Below are 23,650 nucleotides of genomic sequence, written 5' to 3'. Positions count from 1 at the left end.
CCTTTAATTCTCGAAAACAGCTTATTTCTGTCTTTTTGGAAGAAGCGACTGCTATCAGCTCTCTGTACTGAGTAATTTGATGATGACACAGGACTTCAGGGGTCTGTGAAATTTCAAAGGTCAGACTTCTGCTCTCAGTTACACCACTGAAACACTGTAATGGCACTTCTGAAATCGGTGCAGCTGTGTTGAATTTAGACAGATAAAGCTCTGTGGGATCCAAGTCAGCAAAAAAACTTTAGAGGATTTGTTTTAGTCTAGGTGGCAAAGTTGTTCATGCTTGATGTATTTCCAGGTATGACCCAACATCAATATGCAATCCTGTTGTCTTTGAAATGTGTTTTTAGACTGCTGTTGGAGGTAATGCTGGACACTGTGGAAGTGCTGGTCTCCAAGACACTACTACATTGGAAGGAAGGAGACTGACTATTTTAGAGAAATAAATAGCAGAAGAATTGGGATCTCTTTGACTTTCGAGTTTGTAATTGGAGCCTCCCAATTCTGCAGATGGTGTTCAGTTCTGAGAATAGCTTTTCCCTGAAATTTCTGGTCCCTTCTTGCAACTGGCAGGCAGGGGATTTTCAGGAAGGGATTGTTCCTGGGGAATACAGACACACCACCTTCTACAAACAGTGAAAAGTTGGAAGTGAACACACTACCTTCGTTATTTCCCCTAGACAGCTATTCAATGGAAAATGTGTGTTTGTATACTCATTCGCGCTCTCTAAACTAAGTTAACCCAGTAGAAAACTGGGCATATCCTTAGCAATCTGAATAAATGCGTTGCAGAGCTCAGTTACATGCTGGAGGAGTGTGAACACAGGATTAGGAGTCAGGGGTTGCTATACTTCAGATCTGGGCCTGACATTGATATACTGGGTGCCTCTTGTCAAGTCTCTGAGTCTTGCTGCCTCAGGATCCTAGGTATGATGAGAAGATTGAGTAATGATAAAACATCACTGTAAATGGAAAGCATTGTCATTGCAGAGCATTGCTGCGGTGCTGGGAAATTGTATGATTGCTTTGTTCCAACACAACAGCAGCGTCTCAAAGTTCAATTTGATATAGAAATTATCACTGAGCCTTGGGCGCAGAAAAATGTGAAAAGAATGTGTTGATCTAGGGATGGTCTACCATGGCTTCTCCTGGGTTTGTGGATGCAGTGTCGGGCTGACTCTTTTAGCATGATGGTGGGTGTTAGGATTGGCTAGAGTTACAGGGTCAGACTTTGTTATGTGTTCTCTGGGATGTCCATTTGGGAAACACAACTTCATTAGTGTCAATGTTCATTGGTGAAACTGAGAGCAGAGTTGAGCCCACAGCAGTCATGTCTTCCCAGGAGTTTGAATTGTTCTTGCCTAAAGCTGAGAAGTGGCAAGATGCTATCAAGAGCTTCTTCAGACCTTTCTTGTGGTACACTGATAACCAGTACACCAGGGAATCAGTATGGGGCAGATCAAAGTCTGTCCTTGTGGTCACCTACCCATAATAGGAAAAATTGAGTCTGGTTTCTCATTCTTTTAGGTATGGTAAGTATGGCAACGGGAGGCAGTGCTGGCCTGGTCTATTGGGTGGTGTTCTCAGTAATTGATCTGCTCCCTTCCCAGTGATTCTTTTGAAGGTTGCACATGCTTGAATTATGTATGCATGTCCTGTCAATGCATATTAATTGTGTTACGCTTCTCCTCTGCAGAGGGAAACTTGCCCACGGCTGAAGTGTAACTAATGATGCCAAACCTTCTCTGGAGGCGTGTGGTGGTTTTTTTTTGTTTGTTTTGTTTCAATACAGCCCTTCACCCTCCCTCCCTCTCTCTTCAGATGGAGTTGATTGGACCCTGCTTTGTACCTGTGGTTGTGATTTTCCCCACCTTCAGTATTGTGGCTAACCTGGTTCCTGTCTCTGGTTTTTTTGGGTGTCGCCGTCTGTGCTGTGGCCATGTGCTCACTTGCATGCAGTTGAGGAAAGGGCCTCCGGTGCCTCCGCCTCCAAAAGTCACCCCCTCCAAGGAGATCAAGCAGGAGAACATCATCAGTCTGTTTGATGACAATTTTGTCCCTGAGATAAGTGTGACAACCCCTTCGCAGGTTAGCTGCTATGCCCTGCCTTATATTTGTCTGCCTCTGAACTTTCCCTTTTGACCTTTCTTCTCTTTCGAGGTGTCAAGCTATGAAACCTGGTCAGGTGAAGGAGGAAATCATGCTCAGCATTGGACCTCAGAACACAAAGGGTTAGATAGGAAGCTAACTTAGAGGGCAGGGTGGCTAGAAGGCAGCTTTGACTAACATGTTGCCCTTTGAGAGCTTTCATTCATAGGAGAAACAGGAGAAATACAACTGGTGAAGATACCAGAAAGTAGTCACTTAATTTGTTCAGCTGCAGTGCACATGGATTATGGCTCCCCTCATATCCCATGATATGCTGTCTCCAGACCCACCGATTCTGGGTGTGGGTGAAGCATGTGTTTTCTGCTCCTGTGCATGTGTTTTCTGCTCCTGTATATCCCCCACGTGCTGACACTGGCATCTATATCGGTTCTGGGAGGGGAGAAGGAAGTTTTGTGCTCTTTCTGCCTTCACACATGAGCTTTGTGGCTTAAAGCCCACACCTACACAGGAGAGGCCAACAGGAATTGCATGAAGTTCTCTTTGCAGAGAATAGGTGCCTCCAGTTTAGATGGGCAGGATTGTGCCTGCTGTGAATTCAGGATTGCTGACACAGTCTGTCGCTCTTCACTAGCCAACGGTTCCCATCAGAATATTTCGTTCTTGTCATGTGGCACCTTTTGAAGCCTAGAAAAAGGAAAAAATATCTTCAAATTATGTTTTCCTCTTCACTTTCCTTGTGATTTACATTACTGCAAGAGAGCATGCCCAGGTGAGGATTTCCGTGTTGGATCTAGGAGAATGGCAGTCCTTATGTATATAGGAGCCTGACCAGATTTCTGGCTGTATCATGAGATACCTGCATCTACTTTTATACATATATAAATATATATATGCATGTGTATATATTTTTTAAAAAATTCTTAAAGCACAAGTAATGTCTCTATCAGTGGTCATCTGTAACTAATTCCCTAACTTCTCCTTGCATCGTGCTGCTCCATTGCCTCTGGTTTGCCACCTTCCATGCAACTGCTAAGGAGCAAAGGTGGAGTTGGGGAGGGAAGGAAGTCCATGTCAGATTTTGCATTGCAATAGATAGAGCTTGCAAAGCAGAGAGGTGATTTGACAGCAGTATTGGAAGGTGGGGACCACAGGTAGCTGAGCAACTCCCTATCATTTTTTGTGCTTCCTTCTCCTGTATCATAATGGATAGCTCTATCTGCCTCATGGTTTTGTCATGTATTTCCATGTGAACGCCAGCCCTTAGTCAGACATACTCTTCTGCAGCTGATCAGTGCTCTGACCCAGGATGGGATCTGCTGTGACTCAATCAGATGGGAGTTCTGAGGAAGGACTCTGGTTGCCAGAACAATCTTCACTGAAGCACCCAACAACCGCTAGCATTCAGTGTGTTGCCCAGGGCCATTCCTGTCGGATGTCTTAGCTCCAATGAGCTTTCTTGTGGGAGATCTGGGTAAAGGCAAGGGATGCTAGCCCTTGCATGTAAGTCTTGAATGGTGGGTAAGATTATTCCATGACTGGAGCCTTTGATGTCTCACTGCCAAACAAAACTAAAGATTGGGGTTGGAACCTCTCTGATGGGTGGCCTGGATGTGTTGGAGGAGAGTACTAGAATGCCAGTTGGTTTTTGCATGCTGGTTGGGGTTTATTATTGTGAGATTGGAGAGCTTGGTTCCATGTCCTCATCCCTATAGATCTCAAAAAGAGATGTTCATAAGGGAGGGAAAAAAAAAATACCTATAAGAGAACTGGAGTAACAGGAGACTAGAGGAGTTGAAAATGATGATGGTGTGGGTTGTATTCAGAGGACTTTCTCTTCAATGGTGTCTCTTGCTACCTTCAAGGAGGTTTTCCATTGTGGGGCTGTGATGTAACTGTGGAGACCAACCTGCTGCACTTTATGTGTTGTTAGAAAGGTAGCTGAAGCAGTAGGGCCAGTGAGCTGGGAGGTCAGTGGAAACAGGGGCAAATCTTCCTGAACTTCCTGGAGAGAGCAGCTTCCTCTGAAGCTGAGTAGAAAGGAGTGTCTTGTAGTGGTTAGGTAAAATCTGAAAACCAAAAGTGATAGTTCAGTTTTGAATACTAATGACTCATGTCCTTGTTAGTGACTGTTTTATTAATGGTAATCAGCAGATGTGCCTTCATTGTCTTTAGAGTGTTAATCAGTCCAAGGGAGTTATTCTGCTGACTTTGGAAAGAGTAGCAAAGCTTCTCAAAGTTATGCTTTGTTAGAAGAGTCCTCTGTGCATGTTTCTGGGATCTCTAGAAATGGAAACCATTGAAAACAGCATTTGTGGATTGGGGAGTGAGTCAAATCCCTTAGCTAGGGTGAGCTGCTGTTTTCTGTGTTTCTCTCTCGGAAGGCAGGAGGGAATTAGATTTGAGAGTTAGCTCTGAGGTCTCTCAGACTTGCCTTCCAACAGTTTGAGTGGTTTTCTGCCTGGATCTGTGTTCCTGAGATAAGATGTATGGATGGCAGCTCTTCTCTATGTGGCTGAGGGAGTCTGTCCTGGTCCTTCAGTACAAAGGCAGCTGGATGAGCTATGGGGAATAGATGTAAACAGAAAAGAAGCCCTTCTGAGTCATTGGTGGCAGTGATCCTTTTGACCACAGCAGGTCAGGTACTTACACCATGTCAGCTCATTTGGGTGTGTGGGAAGATGAATGAGTCCTTTGGAAAAGGCTCAGGTTTGGTTTACAGTGGCAGCCATGTGAGCTGCCTGTGATTATAGGCACCAAGCAGTCAGGATTCACATCAGGTATTTGCATTGCCGCCATGTCTTCTGTGCTTGCAGCCTTAGCTCCTGGATATCACATACCTCCCCTCTACTGTGTGCATGTTTATGTGTGTCTAATACTCGTACTGCTTTTCTTCCTTGCTGCTGCCAAGTTTGATGCCCCTGGGCCCTTCCAGGAGGGAGCCAGCCTGTTGGATCTGGATTTTGATCCCATAAAACCAGATGCCACTGTGGGGAAGACCCCCACACCTGCCTCTCAGGTTGGTTCATATTGCCATTCCTTCTCCCTTCATAACTGACCTGTTGCCAAGTGTGGCGTGACCTGCACCCACGTGAATGATAACGTGGACCTTAGCTGTGGGTGGCTGGGCTGGGTGCACAGACCTGTGCCTTGCAGATGGGCACCTTGGTCTTCTCTGCTGGATGTGTAAGTCCAGCGAGAATCAGCTGACTATTAGCCTGGCCACAGTCTAGCACTAGGTGTTTGCGAGATGCTTGTGCTTTGCTCTGATAATCTACTGACGGACAATTCGTTCAACTTAATGTATGTCACTCCCTAGATTAGCATCCTCTGTATGCTGTATGGATTTAAACTGTGGAAGGGAATTCAGCCTCAGTTCTGTGCTTCTGCTATAAGTTGCTCTCAGAGGGATTTTTAATTAATGGGCACTCTGGTAATCTGCAGTTACTTAAGGTGAACAAAGCTGCAGACGGATATTCAAGTGATGTGAAGCCCTTCTTTTTCTGGGTATAACATAGCCTCTGTACTTAAGAAGTAGTTTCCTTCCTGAGCATTGTGCTGTGCAGTGCAGTATCAAAAAGGAAGATTCTGATTCTGGTCTGGCCTGTACCTGGTCCTGTCAGAGACAGGTGGGCTGTGCTTCATTTTATGTCTAAATGGCTGGAGACTTTGAAGTGCGTCCTGAATTTGGCTGTTGTCCTCACTGAGACACTTTCCAATTCATATGTATGAAATGGTTGTTTTTTGCCTGTAGTTGCCATCAAAATTTGTAATAAGCAGAATTGGGATGTTTACAGTATTTCTTCAGTATCATCATGTCAAGTCAGCCTGTATGACACAGATTTTTGTAGCAATAAGACCTCTCTAATAGAGAGATCAAACATTAGGCATTTGATTCTTCTAAACTAAAATACTGTATCTGCAAGATAGTACTTATTATCGGAGTTTGCTACACACCAATATGGCAAGCTACTACTTCCTGGAACTTTAGGCAGGGAGATTGGTATTTTGTGTCTGCTTGCCTGACAGAACAAGCTGTGTGCCAGGATAAGCTTTTTTTTAAAATTTATTTACTGGGATTTTTTTTTTTTCTGAGTCACTAGTTATAACTTGGATAATTGGGTATACTGGCATAGGATATGAGTATAAATTTGACTTAAAATTGAATTATTTGTTACGCTTCCAGCAAGCAACAAATATTACACTGAGTGGGTTTTTCAAAATTGCTCAGCAATAGCATATTTGGTGTTCTAATGCGTTTATTATTAGCTTCAGAAATCATTAAAAGAAAGAATCTGAAATCAGTACTTTCTGATGGTAACCACAGTACAAAACCTAGCGAAAACTACCTGATTTTCAAAGCAGTCAAATTTATTTCCTGTAGAGTGCGCACTATGGCAAAGAGGTTAAGATATTTTGCTACTGATCCAGAGACACCAGTTGAAGTCTTATTCTAAAATCATGCTGACTCTATTGGGTGTGGATATATGGGAGCATGTTTAACCCTGATGGACCACAAACTCAATGAGTTATTTTTTCTGGCTATGTGGTCTGCCACTGATAACTGAATGTGACTTGGCTGTCTCCCTTCATACCAGAGGTAGAAAAAACCCTTACTCAAATACCTTGGTACTTAAATTTGAATATGCAGTGGGGAGGGGTGTATAAATTCAGGTACTAAAAAGATATTTTTAAAACGTGCAGAGATAAGTGCTGTTGAATGTGTATGTCTGCTTTGGTCTGATCAGCATCTGTAATGTTTGTACTCACTGAAATAATCACATATAAACATGTTTTATTTTTGTTGCTCTTTGACATGCTTAGTCTTTGCCTTGGGATTTATGGGAGGTAAGAACTTCATATGGCTTTCATCTCTCCTCACGTACTGTGCATGTACCAGTGCCATCTCTGTGCGCATACCTCTCTCCTTTCCCTCACTGCTTTTCTTTTCTGCACACCCCAAACTGACGTTGCTCCATGTGCTGCTGCACCCACTTTTGCACCTTCTGTGAAGCCCTAGGGGCAGCCAGATGTTTGCAAGTCAGGTCTGACACTCTGAAACTTGTCTCCAGCAGTGCACAATGCCGTTGCTTTTCCCTGCTAACTAACCCATCTTTCCTTTGGCATGATGCTATGACATTCTCCTCAAACTTCATCCCACTGTGGCATCATCTTCACTCTCCACTCCCCAGTATTTCCTAAACTCTGTACATCCTGTTGGTCTTGTGCGCGATGCCTAAATGTCTGAGCTGCCCCTTGTCCTTATTGCCTGTACCATTGGGTATACATACATGTTTGGAATTATCTGCAGTATTTGCTGTTCATTGATCATTGCCAGAAAGGCTGATGTGAAGTAGCTCAGCCTGTGTCTACACTGAAAGTTAAGTGCAGGCCCAAGACTTACCTGGCATCTGCCTCAACCTCAGCTTTGGAGCTTACTGACAAGGGAGACCCTACACGTGCTTTGCACGTGAACCAAAGCCACACGCTCATTTATGCCCTCTAGATATATCAGTCCTGGGAAAATCTCAGATTGCTGCAGATTAGCCCATTGGGAGATATTTCAAGCACAACTACTTTTCAGCCCCTCTGGACAAACAGCCAGCAGTGTGGACAGAAGAAAACGCTTGGTCTGGGTACTCAAGCCTGCTACTTGAGCTGGCTATATCCCATGGTGTAGATGTAAGCATGTATCCTTGGCTTACGCTAGGGAATCAAGTTCTGCCAACCTTTCAATTCTCAAGGGCCTAATCATCACCTAGAGTCATAGAGTCATAGAATGGTTTGTGTTGGAAGGGACCTTAAAGATCATCTCATTCAACCCACCCTGCCATGGGCAGGGACACCTTACACCAGACCAGGTCGCTCAAAGCCCTGTCCAACCTGGCCTTGAACACTTCCAGGGATGGGGCATCCACAGCTTCTCTGGGCAACCTGTTCCAGTGCCTCGCCACCCTTATCGTGAAGAATTTCTTCCTAATATCTAAATCTTCCCTCTTCCAGTTTAAAGCCATTACCCCTTCTACTTGGGAGGATGTGACTTAACCGTTGCTGAGAGCCTGGCCCAAGGACTTGCTGTGGCCAGTGCTCTCCTTCACATGAGCTTGGGTCATGCCGAGAAAGGTGTTTCCCTTGTATGTTTTATCAGCCATCAGTGTTTAACATCTGTCATTCCCCTGTATGTATGTTGTCAGTCTGTCTTGGTAAGAAAGAAAAGAAGTCTGGTTTTGCAAGGAAGGATCTCGTGCTTTTCAAGTGGATGGGCAGGGGTGAGGCATGACTGTATCTGAGCTGTGCTTACCGTCTGGGGTGTAGAAAGTGTTTTGGGCCATTTCTATCCTGGAAACTGATTTCACCCAAAGGACAATTTAATCAACTGGGGAATTCTGCTAGACAAGAAGTTCTCACCATGGCAATTCTCACCTTGGCATGCCATACATAGTTAAAGAGCAGAGCTCCGTATAGCTGGGGAATCCTCCTCTTGTTCTTCAAGTCTTCCTAAGTGTTTTTGCTCTAATGTTGTTCTTAGCTGTTGAGAGGAGACTTGTTGTATGGTTGCGTAGTCCTGTATGCCATGATGTTAACAGCTGTGTGGAAACTTGGATGCAGCAGAACTTGCTTAGTTCTGCAGACTAGGAAAGTTGCACTCGGTGTGTATGATGCTGCTGTTGGAATAAGCAAAGCTTTCAAACCTGGCAACGAAGGTGAGCAATTCTTCCTCTTCTCCCTGTAGTATCTTTCGATGACATGAAAATGCTTTTATAGGCCTTGGGATGCCCACAGGTACATAAAATAGAAAAATAAGCAGCTGACATGAAAACGTCCTTTGCTGAAATCCAGGGGATTAATTTAGATGCAGTTTCTCTGGTTATTAAATACTGGCTTTGCAAATTAGCTACTTTTAGAACAGAAGCTCATGTTGAGCTCCTTTTCACTTGGCCACATAAAAATCACGCTTGGCCAGGTAGAGTTGGGTTGGCATCTGTCCCAGCTCCAGTTTCACTTAATCCAAACAGAAAGCAACCTGGGAGTGAATCTAATTAAACAGGAGAAGCCTTTGTAGCATTTCATATGTATACATTTACCTTAGCACTACCAAAACTGCTGTGGGAATCGTCTGCAGGACAGGAACAGCTCTGCTGTTTATAATGTCCTCTGGCAATATAGACCTGCGAACATGGTGGTGAGGGGACATGAGGAAGGATATGATAGGAGAGGAAAGTATGTGTTAAATGGCACCATTGGAGCAGCTGAAGGTGAAGTAATGGCTTTTTGTTAAATGAAGGATTTATTTCTTTGTTATTGCTGCTGTTACTAGAAAACTACTTGGAGCATTGTACCAGTGCATGGCTAGTAGCCAGATGGGTGTAGAGTTAAGGGCTACCATGGTCATTGCTTTACACTGGGCTTTTAGGGTTGGGACTATGAGAACCGCAACATTAAGAAATCTGTACAATGCCTTGTTTTGAACATGGCTGTATTCAGGGGTAGATGTGTCGTGGTTTGACTCCAGCCGGCAACTTAGCACCACACAGCCACTTACTCACTCCCTCCTGCAGTGGGATGGGGAGAGAATCAGAAGGGTAAAAGTAAGAAAACTTGTGGGTTGAGCTGAGAACAGTTTAATAATTGAAATAAAATAATAATAGTAAAAAGTGTAATGAAAAGGAAAATAACAAAAAAAAAAACCAAAAAACCCAAGAAAAACAAGGGATGTAAATGAAAAACAGTTGCTCACCACCAACTGACTGATGCCCAGCCTGTTCCTGAGCAGTGACCCCTCAGCCAGCTTTCCTCCTAGTTTATATACTGAGCATGCCGTTCTGTGGTATGGAATATCCCTTTGGCCAGTTTGGGTCAGCTGTCCTGGATGTGTCCACTCCCAGCTTCTGATGCGTCCCCAGCCTCCTCACTGGCAGGGCATCAGAAGCTGAGAAGCCCTTGACTTAGTGTAAACACTGCTGAGCAACAACTAAAACGTCAATGTGTTATCAACACTATTCTCATCCTAAATCCAAAACACAGCACTATACCAGCTACTACCAGCTGAAACCGGGACAACATGTGTTTACCAAATGTATGAGGCATGTAGGCATGCTAAAGCTGGTTTATTCACATGTATTAAAAGTGGAAAATTTCTATATAGCAATCTCTGTTGTGCAAGTGTAAAGTGAGTATCTGGTTAGATTCTGTAAAGAGGCGCATGTGCTATCTTGTATAGAGAGCAAACGGATATATGCTGGCCATGAAGACACTCAAGCTGCAAATCAGACCCCTGAGATTCTTGTCAGGAGTCTTCCCAGGTGCTGCCTGGCCAGTCTCCCACAGGGCTGATCTGTGGCATTGATGCTACCAGATCCAACTTACTTCCTGCGTTGCTGCAGTTTCTGGGAGGAGTGAATGATTATCTTTAATTTTGTGTTGAAACCGAGTTAGCCTGACTTCAGGCAAGGGAGAATAAAAACTTGAACCACTGAAAGTGTATCAGAGATGTCTGGTTGGTCTTTTGTTGTGCAAACCCCTATCCCTAGGCTTCCTAGAGCAGTCTGCTCTAGGCAGTTGATTTGTAGATGATGCCGAGTATTTCTCTCTGGTGGTGGCAGCTTTTGTGCACTAGAAGCTCTCCTTTCCACCAACACAAATGTGTGCATGTGTGCACACACTATGCGGAATATTCATATCAAATTCTTAGTAATAGAATATTCACAACAGAATCCAAATTCATGACTTTTTGGGCCTATCCAGATTGGGTGAAAGTTAGCACAGGTTTCAGTTCAGTTTGATTAAGCGCTAATGTCATGTAGATGCTGGGTCTAGAGTAAGTTCCTTATCTGGACACATCATTACTATGCTTTTCTGTTTCTGGGAGTATGCAAAGGCTTAAATATTCCTTGATTGTTGATCCTTGGAAGTAGCCTATTGAGAGATCCTTGTCCCTTAGCATGCGAGCAGACTTGTATTCACATACAAACGGGCGGTCTATACGTAATAATAGATACTGTGCATGTGTAAGGTGGGTCTGCGATTTAGATCATGAAAAGAAAGACGCTCGCAGGATTTTTGGCGTTTCATTTTTTTTTTTTCTTGAGTATTGCCTGCTGCATGGCTGGAGTGAGGGAACGCAGACTTTACTATGATTTCAGCGGGTTGCAGAGAAAGAAAGAGGGAGACGGAAGCCTAGCAAGACCCGGAGGTTTCTCACCTATTTGTCAGCAGATGGCAGCAGTCATCAGCATAGAGCACTTGGACAGGCTGAACTGCACTTCTCTGCACGTACGTGTAGCTGTAACGAGCATAACTCTGCACCTGGATGACTTTTGTATTGCAGCCTGCAGAAGCAGCCCATGCAGGAGCTGAAGCAGCTGGATCAGAAGCAACAGCTGGAGCTGAAGCATCTAAAACTGAAGCTGATTCAGGATCGGTAAGCACCTCGAGGGACAGCAGTCCCTTTCCTCCATCACATCCCTTTGTCATACAGCAGGTATGGGAAACTAGGCTGGGAAAAGAGATGTGTGGCTGCTTGGGAAAACAGATCCCTGCCACTCCAGCAGTTACAATGCTCTTATTCAGAGACCAGACTTAGCCATTGCATTCTATCTGTGTAATGCTTTGGGAGAAGCTCTGCTGGATGATCTGCAAAAACAACTGTGCCTTCACCCGTGTTGTGAAGCCAGCTGCCAGCCCACAGCCCACATTGTGCAAAGCTTGCATTGTCTGCTGGATTCCTCCTTACTCATCATTTATTTTACCTACCCTGTCCTCTGGGCTCTGCCTGCGTCCTCTGAATATCCAAGATTCCTCTTCTTTTTCCTGACATTGCTACCTTTTTAGAGGACTGGAGTAGGTCCCATCTCATGGCCGCTTGGTTCCTAAAGGTTGTGGCATTTTGAGTTGTGTGTTCCATGAGGGCTCTACAAGAACTGTGTCTGGGAAATGCTGGGCATTATGGTCCCAGAAGAACTCTAAATCCTCTCTGCCCTTCTGCAGCCTTAAGCAAAGGAAGACAGTGATCACCTCTCCTGCCTTCTCACTGCTGCCTCTGCTGTCCTTTGGGGTGTTTTTGTCACTGACTGGTGTGCTGGGAAAACCCACTGAAGCCATGGGTAGGGTTGGGATGTGGATCCTCCAGGGTGGACTTGGAGCTGCAATTTTGGATTTTCTTTTCTCAATGGCTTATTTTTCCTTCCTTGGGGACTACTGCCTACCAGAGCTCTCTGCCTGCTGTTGTTGTGGAAACTTTCCCTGCTACTGTCAATGGCACTGTGGAAGGAGGCGCTTCATCTGAAAGAGCTGACATGCCCCCAGGATTTCTGTTCAAGGTGAGTGCTTGGTGGTGGGGCACTGAGCTCCTGGTGATTTTTTTTTTTTCCCCCTGGAATAAATTAACTACTTTGGCTCAGCATGGCCATGGGCTACGCCGCATTGAAAGGGAGAAAGGAGAGGAAGTTGAAGGAGAAATACACCTTCCTCTCCAGCAGCCCAGCTTCACGCAGTTCCAGATGTTTCAAAGGACTGTATAAGAGCATCGGTGTCTAAATGTCTGGCTGTGCTGTATAGCAAAACCCCTCCTTCTCTCTACTGCAGTTATTTCTATCTCTGGTGGTGTGGTAGTGTCAGTCACACACTCTGGATAGTAGATAAGGAGTTGTGCTCCAAACTGGAAAGGTTAAACTTTGATACAAGTGGCTAATGAAGGAGTGTTGGAAACGTCAGTAGGGACAGAGGGCTTCATGTTTGGGGAAATTAGAAAGCCAAGGTGAACAGAAAAATACAGGATTAGACAGGGAAGTCTGGTGAGTATTCTGCATGTGCCAAAGATCACTTGCAGCTTGTTTCGAAGATGTGGAGGAAGGAGTGATTCTGGGTGAGGATAAGCTGCAAATTTAACGTGCATAATGGAATATGGTAGCAAGACAGCACAGATGCATCATGCCCTGAAAGTAAGAAATGAGAGTCTACTGCTATAGGAGTACTTTTCTTCTGCTTTAGTCATTTCCACACACAATTTTTTTTTCCTGGGAGTTCTAGCAAAAACAGAAGAATGACAAAACTCTGAAGAACAATGGGAGGCTCATCGCATTTAGACTAGTTATAGGCAGCATTATAGGCTGTAGTGCTCAAAGTGGAGAGCTGTGGTTTGAAGTAGAAAAGTTGTAATGCGGATGTTGATAGAAATTAGGCTGAATACCAAAGAGAAAACATGGCAGGGCACAATCACTTGAAGATCCAAACTGATACTCTTCCCTACGTTTCCTCTCCATGCTTACTGTGACAGAGATGGGATGCTATAATCTCTAATACTTTTGCAGTCCAGCTGCAAAAAGAATACAGGGCACCATTTGAGTGAATACGGGGTTTCTACCCTGTGAGATTTTTAGGCCCATACCATGGGAATTCAGTCCTCCTAAGGAAGAATGGAAAGGTGCCGATTCATAATAAGTTGAATGAGACTCACCAGGACGTCCTTGTGGCAAAGGCGAGCTGCATGCCAGGCTGTATGAGCAAGCATGTAGCCACTAGGTGAAGGGAAATCCTTATTCCCATAGATGTGGCATTTGTGATCCAAGCTTGCCCTGCCTCAACCAGCAGGTTGGATCAGATGGCCTCCAAAGGTGCCTTCCAACCTGAATCATCCAGTGAATCAATGAAGTGGAAAGCCTTGTCACCCATTAGAAGGCTGGCCTCACCCACGCTCTCCTCTCTTCTCCCCATAGGTCCAGGCCATGCATGATTACACGGCTACTGACAGCGATGAGCTGCAGCTGAAGGCTGGGGATGTCGTGCTTGTGATTCCGTTTGAGAACCCTGAGGAGCAGGTGAGTGGGGAAGACAGGGTGTGAGCCTGGGCCAGGAGGAGCCAAGGGGATTTCCAGAGCTGCTTCTTCCTCCACTAACAGTCAGCTGGCTGGATGCAGAGCCATCAGTTTGTGGCTGGGAGCTGGTGGGAAAGCCGGTTGTCCTTGAGCTTGAGATTGGCTTCCTGCAACAGAGGGGAGGACTCTGCTTGTTAATGGAAAGTGGAGACATTATCCTGCATAAAGCATGTGAAGTAGCCGTGGCTTCCTGTCCCTATCAGGGCATTTGAGCCAATGCAATGGCTTCCTTGATCAGGGGGCCCAACAGAGCCCATACTTTGCCTCTTCACTGCTCCTAAACTTGTTGCACGTTCCCTGTGACCACTGCAGTGGTCACATAGACTGTGGCATTGGCGGAGTGACCCACAGCTTATGATGATGTTTTCTCTCTTTTTGAGAAATGCTGGAGCTCTGAGAAGGCAGCTTGCCATGGATGATGTTTTGCACTTCAGCACAGCAATGGCTATTTCCAAATGACAGTCTTGGTCAGGAGATGGCAGCAGAATCAAAGGCTGGAGCAGACTGCTTAGCCCCAGAGAACAGTCTTGCTGTCCATCTCCAAACTAAATTTAATTGGCGATGTTTTTCTTTATTCTGAACTATTTCTAGAAGCCTTGAGTAAATCCTTCACACTTGCTGTGTTTAAGGGCTTCCAGCTGATAAAGTCTGCAGCAGTTTTACTACTTTGGCTGAGGGAAGTGGTGATTTTATAAAATTCATGCTCACATCTCCAGGTTTTTGTTTGGAAAAGGAAGGGAGTTCCCAAATTGATTCAGTAGTCACCAGCTCTTTGGGATTGGCCAAGCCCAGACAAGATCTGGATTCCACAAGAGGTACAGGGAAGGTAACTTAGTTCACTGGCCACAGAACGTGTGGATCCTCTTTGTGGCTCAGCTGTTGGCTTTGTGAATTATGGAGGCAGATCTTGCTGCTACTTGTGAAATGGGAGCTATAATGTGCCGGCAGTTCCCACAGAGCTAGGTGCTCTGGGGGGAAGGGTTATATGGGAAAGAGACAGTGATTACTTCTGGAGACAAGACTCTTCACTGAGTGGGACTGCCCTGCACAAGCATTTGTAGCATTCCTTTCTCGGAAAGCTTTCTGGATGGGAAATGAGTGGCAGCTCCACTAGTTTCTGTGGTAGGAGATGGCATTTGTGGAGCAGAGTTTTTCAATGCCCTATGTTTGCACTCTAGCTGGATGTGGGTGCAACAGCCATGAACTCGAGACTCTCCAAGCTGCAGAGGGTGAGCTCTGAGTGTTGCTAACATGACGCTGTAGCTGCACTGAAGCCCTCTAACCCCCCTACAGTGTATCCTGTGCTACAGCTCATTTCCCTAACCTCAACCATACCCAGCCAGAAATGTTCGCAGTTAACATGTGCATGAATTGTGCACGTGAGTGGAGGAAGCTTAGGATAATAGACTCTGATCCGCATCCCCATCTTGCAGCTTAGATGTCAGTTTGTGGGTATATCAGCCAGGCCTGGATTCATCTCTCTTGATAGAAGAAAAGGTTGAGGGCAGCAACACTTCTAAGCTGGCACTTTAAGTGACATGGTCCAAAATTGGCAAGGGTCAGTCTGGGTCTTTGTGTCTAATCCCTACAGCTGAGAACACCCTTCATAGCAGGATGGAGTGGGAGTGATGCATGCTGTATGGCACAGACGCAATGTGCAAATGGATGAGCTTTCGTGCTTACCGTGCTGTGAGCTGGAAGCTGCCTTCCAGACACTTGGGCCCAGCGTCTTCTGCCTAGTCGTTTGTCTTCATGATTTATGGCATGTCAGTCCTTCCGCAGCCCCTGCAGCTGGCTGCTGCAGATGGGCTCCCGTCTCATGCCATTCCCATGACATCCCCTGAATGCTCAAATTTAAGGCAGCAGCAAGGGCTAACTGAGCCTGCAGGCACCCAGTACAGCCTGCAAGGGGCAAGGAACTTGGATACAACGGCTGCTCTGAGCTGCTGCCACGTGAAGTGTGCAGAAAACAGGACAAGAGGGCAGAAGCTGTAAAATGGCAGCGGAAAGCAATGTGTGCCCCATGGATGACTCATGGCGAGGGCTGCATTACTCCTGCACTGTGCAGGTACATTTTAAAAGAACATATTTCAAGGGAGGCCTTGCTTGGCCTTGGATAAATACCCAGGTAATTCCTGCCAGTTTCAGGAAAGCAGAAGTTTCAGAACAACTATGTGTACCACACACACACATGTTCCATTTCACCACAGCTTAGAGCATTTGGTTGCCTGAGCAATTCTGCCCTGGCAAGTTACGTAGTTGAACGTGGTAACATATCTCTAAAGGAGCCTGGTGCATGCTTTGCCCAGAGGAGTGGATGCAGAGCAGGCTGTTGAGTTTGGAAGCAGCGGTCGATGCAGCTCTCTTGCCTCATGCTGCAGCCGTAACCCCTAGGCTGATCCCTGCAAATGACTCGCGTGAGTGGATGTATTTACTGGCTTAAACGGTGCTTCCATGGTTGGAGCTCCAAGGCATACAGAGAATAGGGTGGTTGCACACCTGAGCTGCAGGCAGTGCAGCCTTCCCACCTTGAATATCTTGTCTCCCCCACGTGCTTCAGATGGAGCAGAAATCTTGTTGCTAGACACCCTGCAGGCAGAGGATGGGAAGTCTGGTTCTCTGCCTGAGCGGGTTCTACCAAGCAGGACTCCATTTGCCTGAGTGAAAATTCATCCCTGTTTATAGATTTATAGATTTGGTGGATAGGGAGGATCCTTGTGAGAGACCTTGAGTCTTACATCACGTGCAGCACAAGTTTGGGAGTTTTGCCAACCTCACCTTGCATCAAGCCCAACAGACTGATGGGTTTTGGGAAGGTGGGTTGAGCTCCTCAGCTCCCAATTCTCATAGGCCAGAATTTCAGCATAGCAAACAAGACTCATTTTACCTGTGCTACCTCTCTAAAATGCTAATCATCCAGGTGCCCTGACTGGAGCAGGGGATGAGCACCTCCAGGGAATGATTCATCCTTTCCAAAGACCTGTGCCCAAGATGAATGGGGTGAATTGCACTGTGGAGGTGCCCATCTCTTTTGTGACAATGGAGAATGGTAGACCCCTCATGTTTAGATTGTGAAAAGTGAGGCAGGTGATTCCCGTCCTGTAGCTCTAGAGACTTTCTTTGGCAGAATTTCTTCTGCTTCAGTGGGTGTAAATTATGATGTTTCTACTACACTTGCTAATTGTTTACAAATTCAGTGTCTCTAGACACTCTGGGTCAGATAGGAGTTTTGGTACTGACTCCGGTGGGATGTAGCCTTCTCCTTGTTTAAAAGGGAATGAAAGCATTTTTTCCTTCTCCCCCGTCATCCTCTTCCTGGATTGTCTCTAAGCCAAATATGAGCATGGCTTTGATAATGCCTTGACAGTTCCTTGGCCTGCACTCTGTAAGAAAAATCCCCACTCACACCTATCCCTTAGCATCTGATCTCTGTCTTCTCCTCCAGGACGAAGGATGGCTGATGGGCGTGAAGGAGTCTGACTGGATCCAGCATAAGGAACTTGACCAATGCCGAGGGGTTTTCCCAGAGAATTTCACAGAGCGGGTGCAGTGAAAGTCCAAGTCCACCAGCCACATTTCTGCTGGAAGAAAGCAAATTTTCTGGTATATAATTGAAACAGAACAGCGAAATGAAAAGAAGAGAGAATTTTAAAGGAACAGAAGCCTGGAAAAAAAAGTCAACTTAAAGAGTGTGTTCTTCTCAAAGGGCAAGGTTTCGGAAGTAAATTGAAATTCAAAGTGTTATCAAAATATATACATATTAATAATAGTAAGGCAAGTTAAATACCCTCTTCCCCCTTTGGTTTTAACAGCATTTGGATTCAGAGGACTCATGCAGAAGCAACTCAGTGTGGTTCTCTAAATACTGCATTGACTGAATTGGCAAGATGTCGGTCTGATCCCTGGAAAGGCAGTATTTGTCTAATGGCTTGAGAGTAGAAGCTGCATTTGCTCTTGAGTGGGTTCATCTGTTTTGTCTTGAAGGTGGCTTGCATGGCAACCATAAAAATTCAGCCTTCCCTACATATTCAACCTACAGTAGGCCACACTTTCTGTTACGCTGTTGAAAAAAAATAGTGTATAGTGTTCACCAATACAATGTACGTGTGTGTGCGTGTGTGTATTTTATTTTCTTCCTTTAAAACAATGTTACACAAACTGTGATTTTGTACATGTAAAGGTAGAAGAAACTACATGGAAAAGACATGGAGAAGATGAAAAGTGTGAAGCTGTCCTCAGTCCAAAGTTCTTTCAAATGCGGACACCTAAATTCTCACAGTGGTATTGGCCTGTGAAATGCTGAGAGGAATGGACAAATTCCAGAGGAGAAAGAAGGCAAGCAGATGCCATTTAGATATCTCTGAAATTTAGGAGAGGGAATCCTCTGCCTCCAAAACCCTGTAGACAATTTCAGAAGAGCTTAGATTCGTGTAGATGGCAGATAACTCTAAAATCTGACTGGTTAAAAAATTTGCTTTTAAAGAAAGAGATAAGGGAAGAAAAATTTTCTTCTGAAATAATGTCTAAGAAAAAAACACCAAGGAGAAAAAGTTTTCTTTCTCTGTTTTTAATTGGCATTGTTATTTGTGAAATTGTATTTCTTATTTTCCTTTGAAGAGTTCTGTAAGTGAAATATTGTTAGATCAGCTTTCTCCAGTGCTGTGCTGGTGATCAAGTTAGCTTCTATGAAAACTGGACTCTTGAAATACTCGTTTAAAATGGCTGCATGACTTCATGATATTTTAATGCATTAGAAAGGAAGGCAAGAATATCAAAGTGTCAGTGTCAAGAAGACACTCCACAGTCTAATACTGATGCTGAGACCTTTCCTTTGCTCCTGTTTGTTTTTGAGTTTTGTTTTTTAGTTTAAACAAGCAGATGACAAGGCTGTTTCAAAGTGCGTATTACACTTGTTAAAATATGCCAGTCTGACCCTCCAAGGCTCTAAAGTCCCACAAAGGTACTTTAAACTTTACTTGAATACTGATGCAGCTGGTCAGCAGGTTGGTTTTATGCACCCCCCACACCCTCCCCGATCTCTTTGCCTTTAAGGGACTTTTAACAGTAAGGTTACCTCCTGCTGTAAAGGGACAGATCACTCTCTGAAACAATCTTCCTGTTAGGAGCTGGCTTTTGTCAAAGATGCGTGGAATGCTGACACACACTACTGAAAATCCGACTTTTTCCAATCTGTTTTGATTATTTGCAGAACAAGAAAAAAACATTGTAGGGCAAAAGTGAATTTATTTATTTTCTTTTTTAATTTTAGTTCAGAGGGACAGGTCAGATTTTGACTGGAAAATATATTCTTAGAAATGCAAGAATTGCTGGAGTTCCTCCTGCTTTCAGCTTGGGAGATGTGCTCGTTATTTACAGCGATGTAACAGGCATCAAAATCTGTCCTATGTACTGAAATCCCTTCTCCTTTATTTTATTTTTTTTTAATAAACGTGCAGGAGTTTATATTTTACATCACTGTTACAAAACCCAATAGTATTTAGGAGCACCTGCTCACAATACAGAAGGACTGGACTCCGCATGTTATAGAATGGTGAGCAGTTGCTTTAGGATACTGCCCTGTTTAATTTTTTTTTTCTTTTTCACCAGGGTTGTCTTTATTATTTCTCTTTCTTTCCACAATACCTATTTTTATGCATTTGTGACTCCCATTACTCCTTTAAAGAATATTCATAGAAAAAATATACATTTAAATATACATAGAAATATATATATTAAAAAGCGGGTTGATCCAATTAACATAATGCTGTCAGCTTGAAATGTTTATTTTTATGCAAAACCTGTGGATTATTTTTTTTTAAATGACAAGATTCTAAGTACCAGAGCTGTGATTTTTTTTGTCTTACAAGTACTTGTTTTAGAGCATTGAGAAAGCTGTGCTGATCCCTAATTTATTGTGGGTTTTTCTTTGCTGTTATTGTTGTTGTCTTCTGCTGTGTTTGAACCAGATGACTGTCCCAACTAAGATCCTCATAAGGCCTTTTCATTTTATTGAGCTTGCAAAGCAACTATCCAGTACTGTATTGTCCCTGCAGAAGTGGTAACGCTCTGCAAAAAAGGGATGTTGTTTTCAGGTCACATGAGTGATGCTCAAATATTGCTAGTGGGGAGAATGTTGCATCTCTCTCCATTTGCTTCCTCCCAACCCAAAAATCCCAACTCCCAAAACCCCTTGCTTAGAGCAGGTAAGGTGGGTTACCTGGATCTTGCATTGCTTGCAAATAAGTGGTGTCAGCACATCTCAGTCAGATTCTGAAAATGCAGGATTGGACCCACAGTTTATAAATTGCCTTATGTGAGAGTAGGATGGCATAGCAGGAAGCTTGTAGATGGCAGTGTTTTTTTGAGGCCAGGAGAACTCTCTATCTCCTGGGTCATGTTCAGCCCGTTGTAAACAGCCACAATGCCTCGCATTGCGGTATGCTAAATACCTTGATTCTGGTTGATATTACTGATGGAGTGAACTTCCCATTTTCCTTGGCTTAGGACTGATTCAAACAGAAAGAGGGACAGTAAACTCCCAAGTAGGCTGTGCCCACAGTAGTTTTTCAGTTTGCAGGCTGAACTGAAAAATCTGGGAAAAAAAGTTGTAAGGGTGACCTGAGACTTTTTTTTTTTCCTCAGTGGAATGCAAAAGGAAAAAACCAAAATATTAAAAAAAAAAACCCAACAAACTTTTCAAACCAAAATGAAGCATTCATTTGTAGGGTTGCTTTTTCACTTTTTAAAAAACATTATGGCTTGGGCTATAACAAGTTGCTTTGAAGCAAAAATGTGAAACCTGTTTTGAAAATGCTGAAAGAAAATGTTTTAATGTTAGTAGCCTTTTGGCCTTCACATGTGTTTTTTTTTAATCTGATGACTGGTTTCAGTTAACCCTAAACTGCATTTCTTGGTGAATGCATTATCCACTGAAGAGAACCCAAAGAAGCCCATTGGCCAGTTCGGCTCCACTGACAGGCGCACTGGGCACATTTCAGGGATTACCTGGTATCTGACCCAGCAAAGCTGTTGTTTCCCCATCTAATAATCTTTCACCTGATTGTTTTACTGGGTGAACAATAAAAGCATCTCTCATCCCATGCCATTGACTGGTTTTGTAGCCTGGCTTAGAAAGACATTCTTGCTCTATTGATACTCAGTTTGGTCACAAATTTATGACTGTAGATTTATGATACTACTCCAGTTTGAGCCTAATCCCATTGTGCAGTGGGAATTTTCATTTGCGCAACTGATAAAGAAAGAAATAAGCTATTACTTTTTCTCCCTTTTTCTGTCTTAGCAATGTCAGTAATATATCTTTATTAGATAGAAATAGGGAAAGGTCCCAGAGTAAAGATGAATGCGTTGTTCCTGCGTACTCTCTGCTACTTTCCATGAGCATTCCTCAACTGTCTGCTTTTACCACCTTTGTGTTTCTTGGCTGTGAAGGTGGTGCAGTAAAAGGGATTGTGCGGGCTTTATCCAGCTGCTCAGAGCTAGTCCTGCTTTGTGATCTGTTTGCCACAGTCCTTGAAGCTTTATTCACAGTTGCAGAACCCTTTCCTGTCCCACTATCCAAAGACTGTGGCCAAGGCAAACACCCCCAAGTCAAAGGGGTGTCTCTTTTATGACCTGGACCAGCTGTGAGGGCTCCATATTCTGCCTGGAATTGGGATGTCAGCTCAGTTAAGTTTTGCAACAGTCTCTTGAAGGGAAAAGGCCTAAGGCTAAGGAGATGCTGAGGGAGGATGGAGGGATGATACATTATCTTCTTCATTTTGGGTTGGTGCACTGACTGTCTCACCTCTTGGTCCCAGGGAGGTCTAGAACGTTGAATTTAGGACTGAGAACAAAATGTGAGTGATCAAGACATGCATGGTCAATATGATAACAGGTGTGTGTCTCCTGCAAAGGACACACTGAGTTCAGAGTTTCCTCTTTCCTGCTCTGTGCCAGACAGATTGAGTGCTTTCTGCCACAGTTGGAGATGTTTTGGATGCTGTGCAGTCCGTACCCCAAAATGGTGAATATCCTTTGCTGGAGGATGCAGAGGTGTCTCTCAGCCCTTTCTAGGCAGAGCTACTGATCTTCCACGGACAAGGCCTGTGTGCTTCTAACACAATAGCATCTGGCCCCACTCTTCAGCTCCTGCTGCTTCCCAGCCTCTCCCATGCTCTTTGAGGATGATGGTAGTGTAGGGCACTTCCCACCAGCCTAAAGTGTGAGGCTAGAAGATGCACAGAGGTGTTCATTAGCAAATCCTATGCGGTGCAGCTTGATAATGCTGATATCGGGAAAACAAGCAACAGCTTTTCTTCTCTGCGTTGCCAAAGGGAATCTATTCCTTGCCACACAGATGCCATCACGCCTGTCACTGGTGCAGACACCTGTGATTGCATGCTCTGGTTTAGACATTTTGAAGTAGCAAAATCCTGATGGAAAGGGGTCCTTTGTGGTGCCCAGAGCTGGATTGTGCCACCAGCCCTTGCGAAGCTTGGGGTCTGTAGCTGATGCAAGGGGGCTGAGAATTAGGCAGCCATTTCAGAAATTTTGTTTATGAAACTAAATGGAGATACTACAGCTGTGAAGACTGGTCTGTATGGACTTGTACTTTGATGTGTCTTATGGCTATAATTTCTTCACCTGTTTTAACAGCATATTCTGCTAATCCTGTAATCCTGTCCCTAGTCTGCATTTCACGTAGATGGTCCCTACGTGAAACTTGCCCGATGCACTCCTGGGCTTGTTGCTTCTCTTTAACTGAATCAAATGGCAGTGACTTTGGCAACATATTGGCAATCTCTCTTCCTTCTGTTAATTCAGTCTCCGAGTTTAACCACAATGACCTGAGAAATGTTTGGGGTTTGAGTGTTTTTTTTTAAACTATTTTAATTTTTGTTTTGTTTAAACAAAGCTGAGCAATTCCCATTGTATTCAGAGCTGTGACACCCAGTTCCAGTGACAAGTACTAGATGGATTTGTCCCATTTTGTTTCTTGGCAATGTTCAGAAATATAATTTGTGTCATCCTATGTCCTGTGTCAGTTTCTCTCTCTCTCTCTCTCATTTTTTCCCGCCTTTATATTAAGAAACTGAAACAATTCAGGACTTCTTTCTCCTCAAAGAGGTGAGTAGCTTCAAAGAGGCTTGGTTTGTCCAGGCACCGTTAATGCTGGGAATTCTTAAAAACACATGGGGATGGAGAGGGCAATACTGGTCCTTCCCTGAACGAGTACGACAGCAGAATAAACTCTTCTAGAAGCCATCTCTGTTCTGTTGCGAGGACCTGACACTGAACGACTGCAATGTATGGTAGGATTTGAGACCTTTGCTTTTTAATAGGTACTAATGCCAAAATGATGTGATCTTCATCCTCTAAGGCAAGTTTGTTGATGGGAGTATGACACCGTGTGGGCACCCTACCCCGTCTGCCCAAACACCTCCCAGGTCCCTTTGCCTTGTTGGCACACCTGTGTGAGCTCTTAGTTTCCAGGCTGGCTTTGGGATCTGCTTTTTAATGGGGCATTTTCTTTACCTGTAGAAAGGGACTGTTTCTGCCCTTCAACCAGAGTGATTTGGGACCCAGGAGGGGACAGGATTAGAGGGGTTCAAGGTCCATAGCTGGCTGTTTTAGGGTCACTCCATCAGATACCTCATTCCAGATAGGCTCAGTGT

At 44.3% G+C, this 23,650-nt stretch overlaps 1 protein-coding gene across 1 annotated transcript in view; it reads left to right on the top strand.

Moving 5' to 3' along the window:
• The window catches only part of BIN1 (bridging integrator 1), a gene marked incomplete at its 5' end in the record, with an annotated part of 54,399 nt that extends 36,225 nt beyond the window's left edge, over nt 1-18,174 (top strand). Inside the window, 7 exons of the mRNA XM_009708856.1 lie at nt 1,957-2,085; nt 5,015-5,122; nt 6,928-6,951; nt 11,432-11,524; nt 12,312-12,422; nt 13,818-13,919; nt 17,422-18,174. Coding sequence (XP_009707158.1) covers nt 1,957-2,085; nt 5,015-5,122; nt 6,928-6,951; nt 11,432-11,524; nt 12,312-12,422; nt 13,818-13,919; nt 17,422-17,529 — 675 coding nt within the window. The remainder of the gene's footprint in view (nt 1-1,956; nt 2,086-5,014; nt 5,123-6,927; nt 6,952-11,431; nt 11,525-12,311; nt 12,423-13,817; nt 13,920-17,421) is intronic.
• Nucleotides 18,175-23,650: the final 5,476 nt, after the last annotated feature.

The sequence above is a fragment of the Cariama cristata genome, unplaced genomic scaffold (assembly GCF_000690535.1).
Source record: "Cariama cristata isolate BGI_N322 unplaced genomic scaffold, ASM69053v1 scaffold13380, whole genome shotgun sequence".
NCBI classification, from domain to species: Eukaryota; Metazoa; Chordata; class Aves; order Cariamiformes; family Cariamidae; genus Cariama; species Cariama cristata.
Note: the sequence above shows the minus strand (reverse complement) of the source record. Positions and strands in the feature narration are given on the sequence as shown.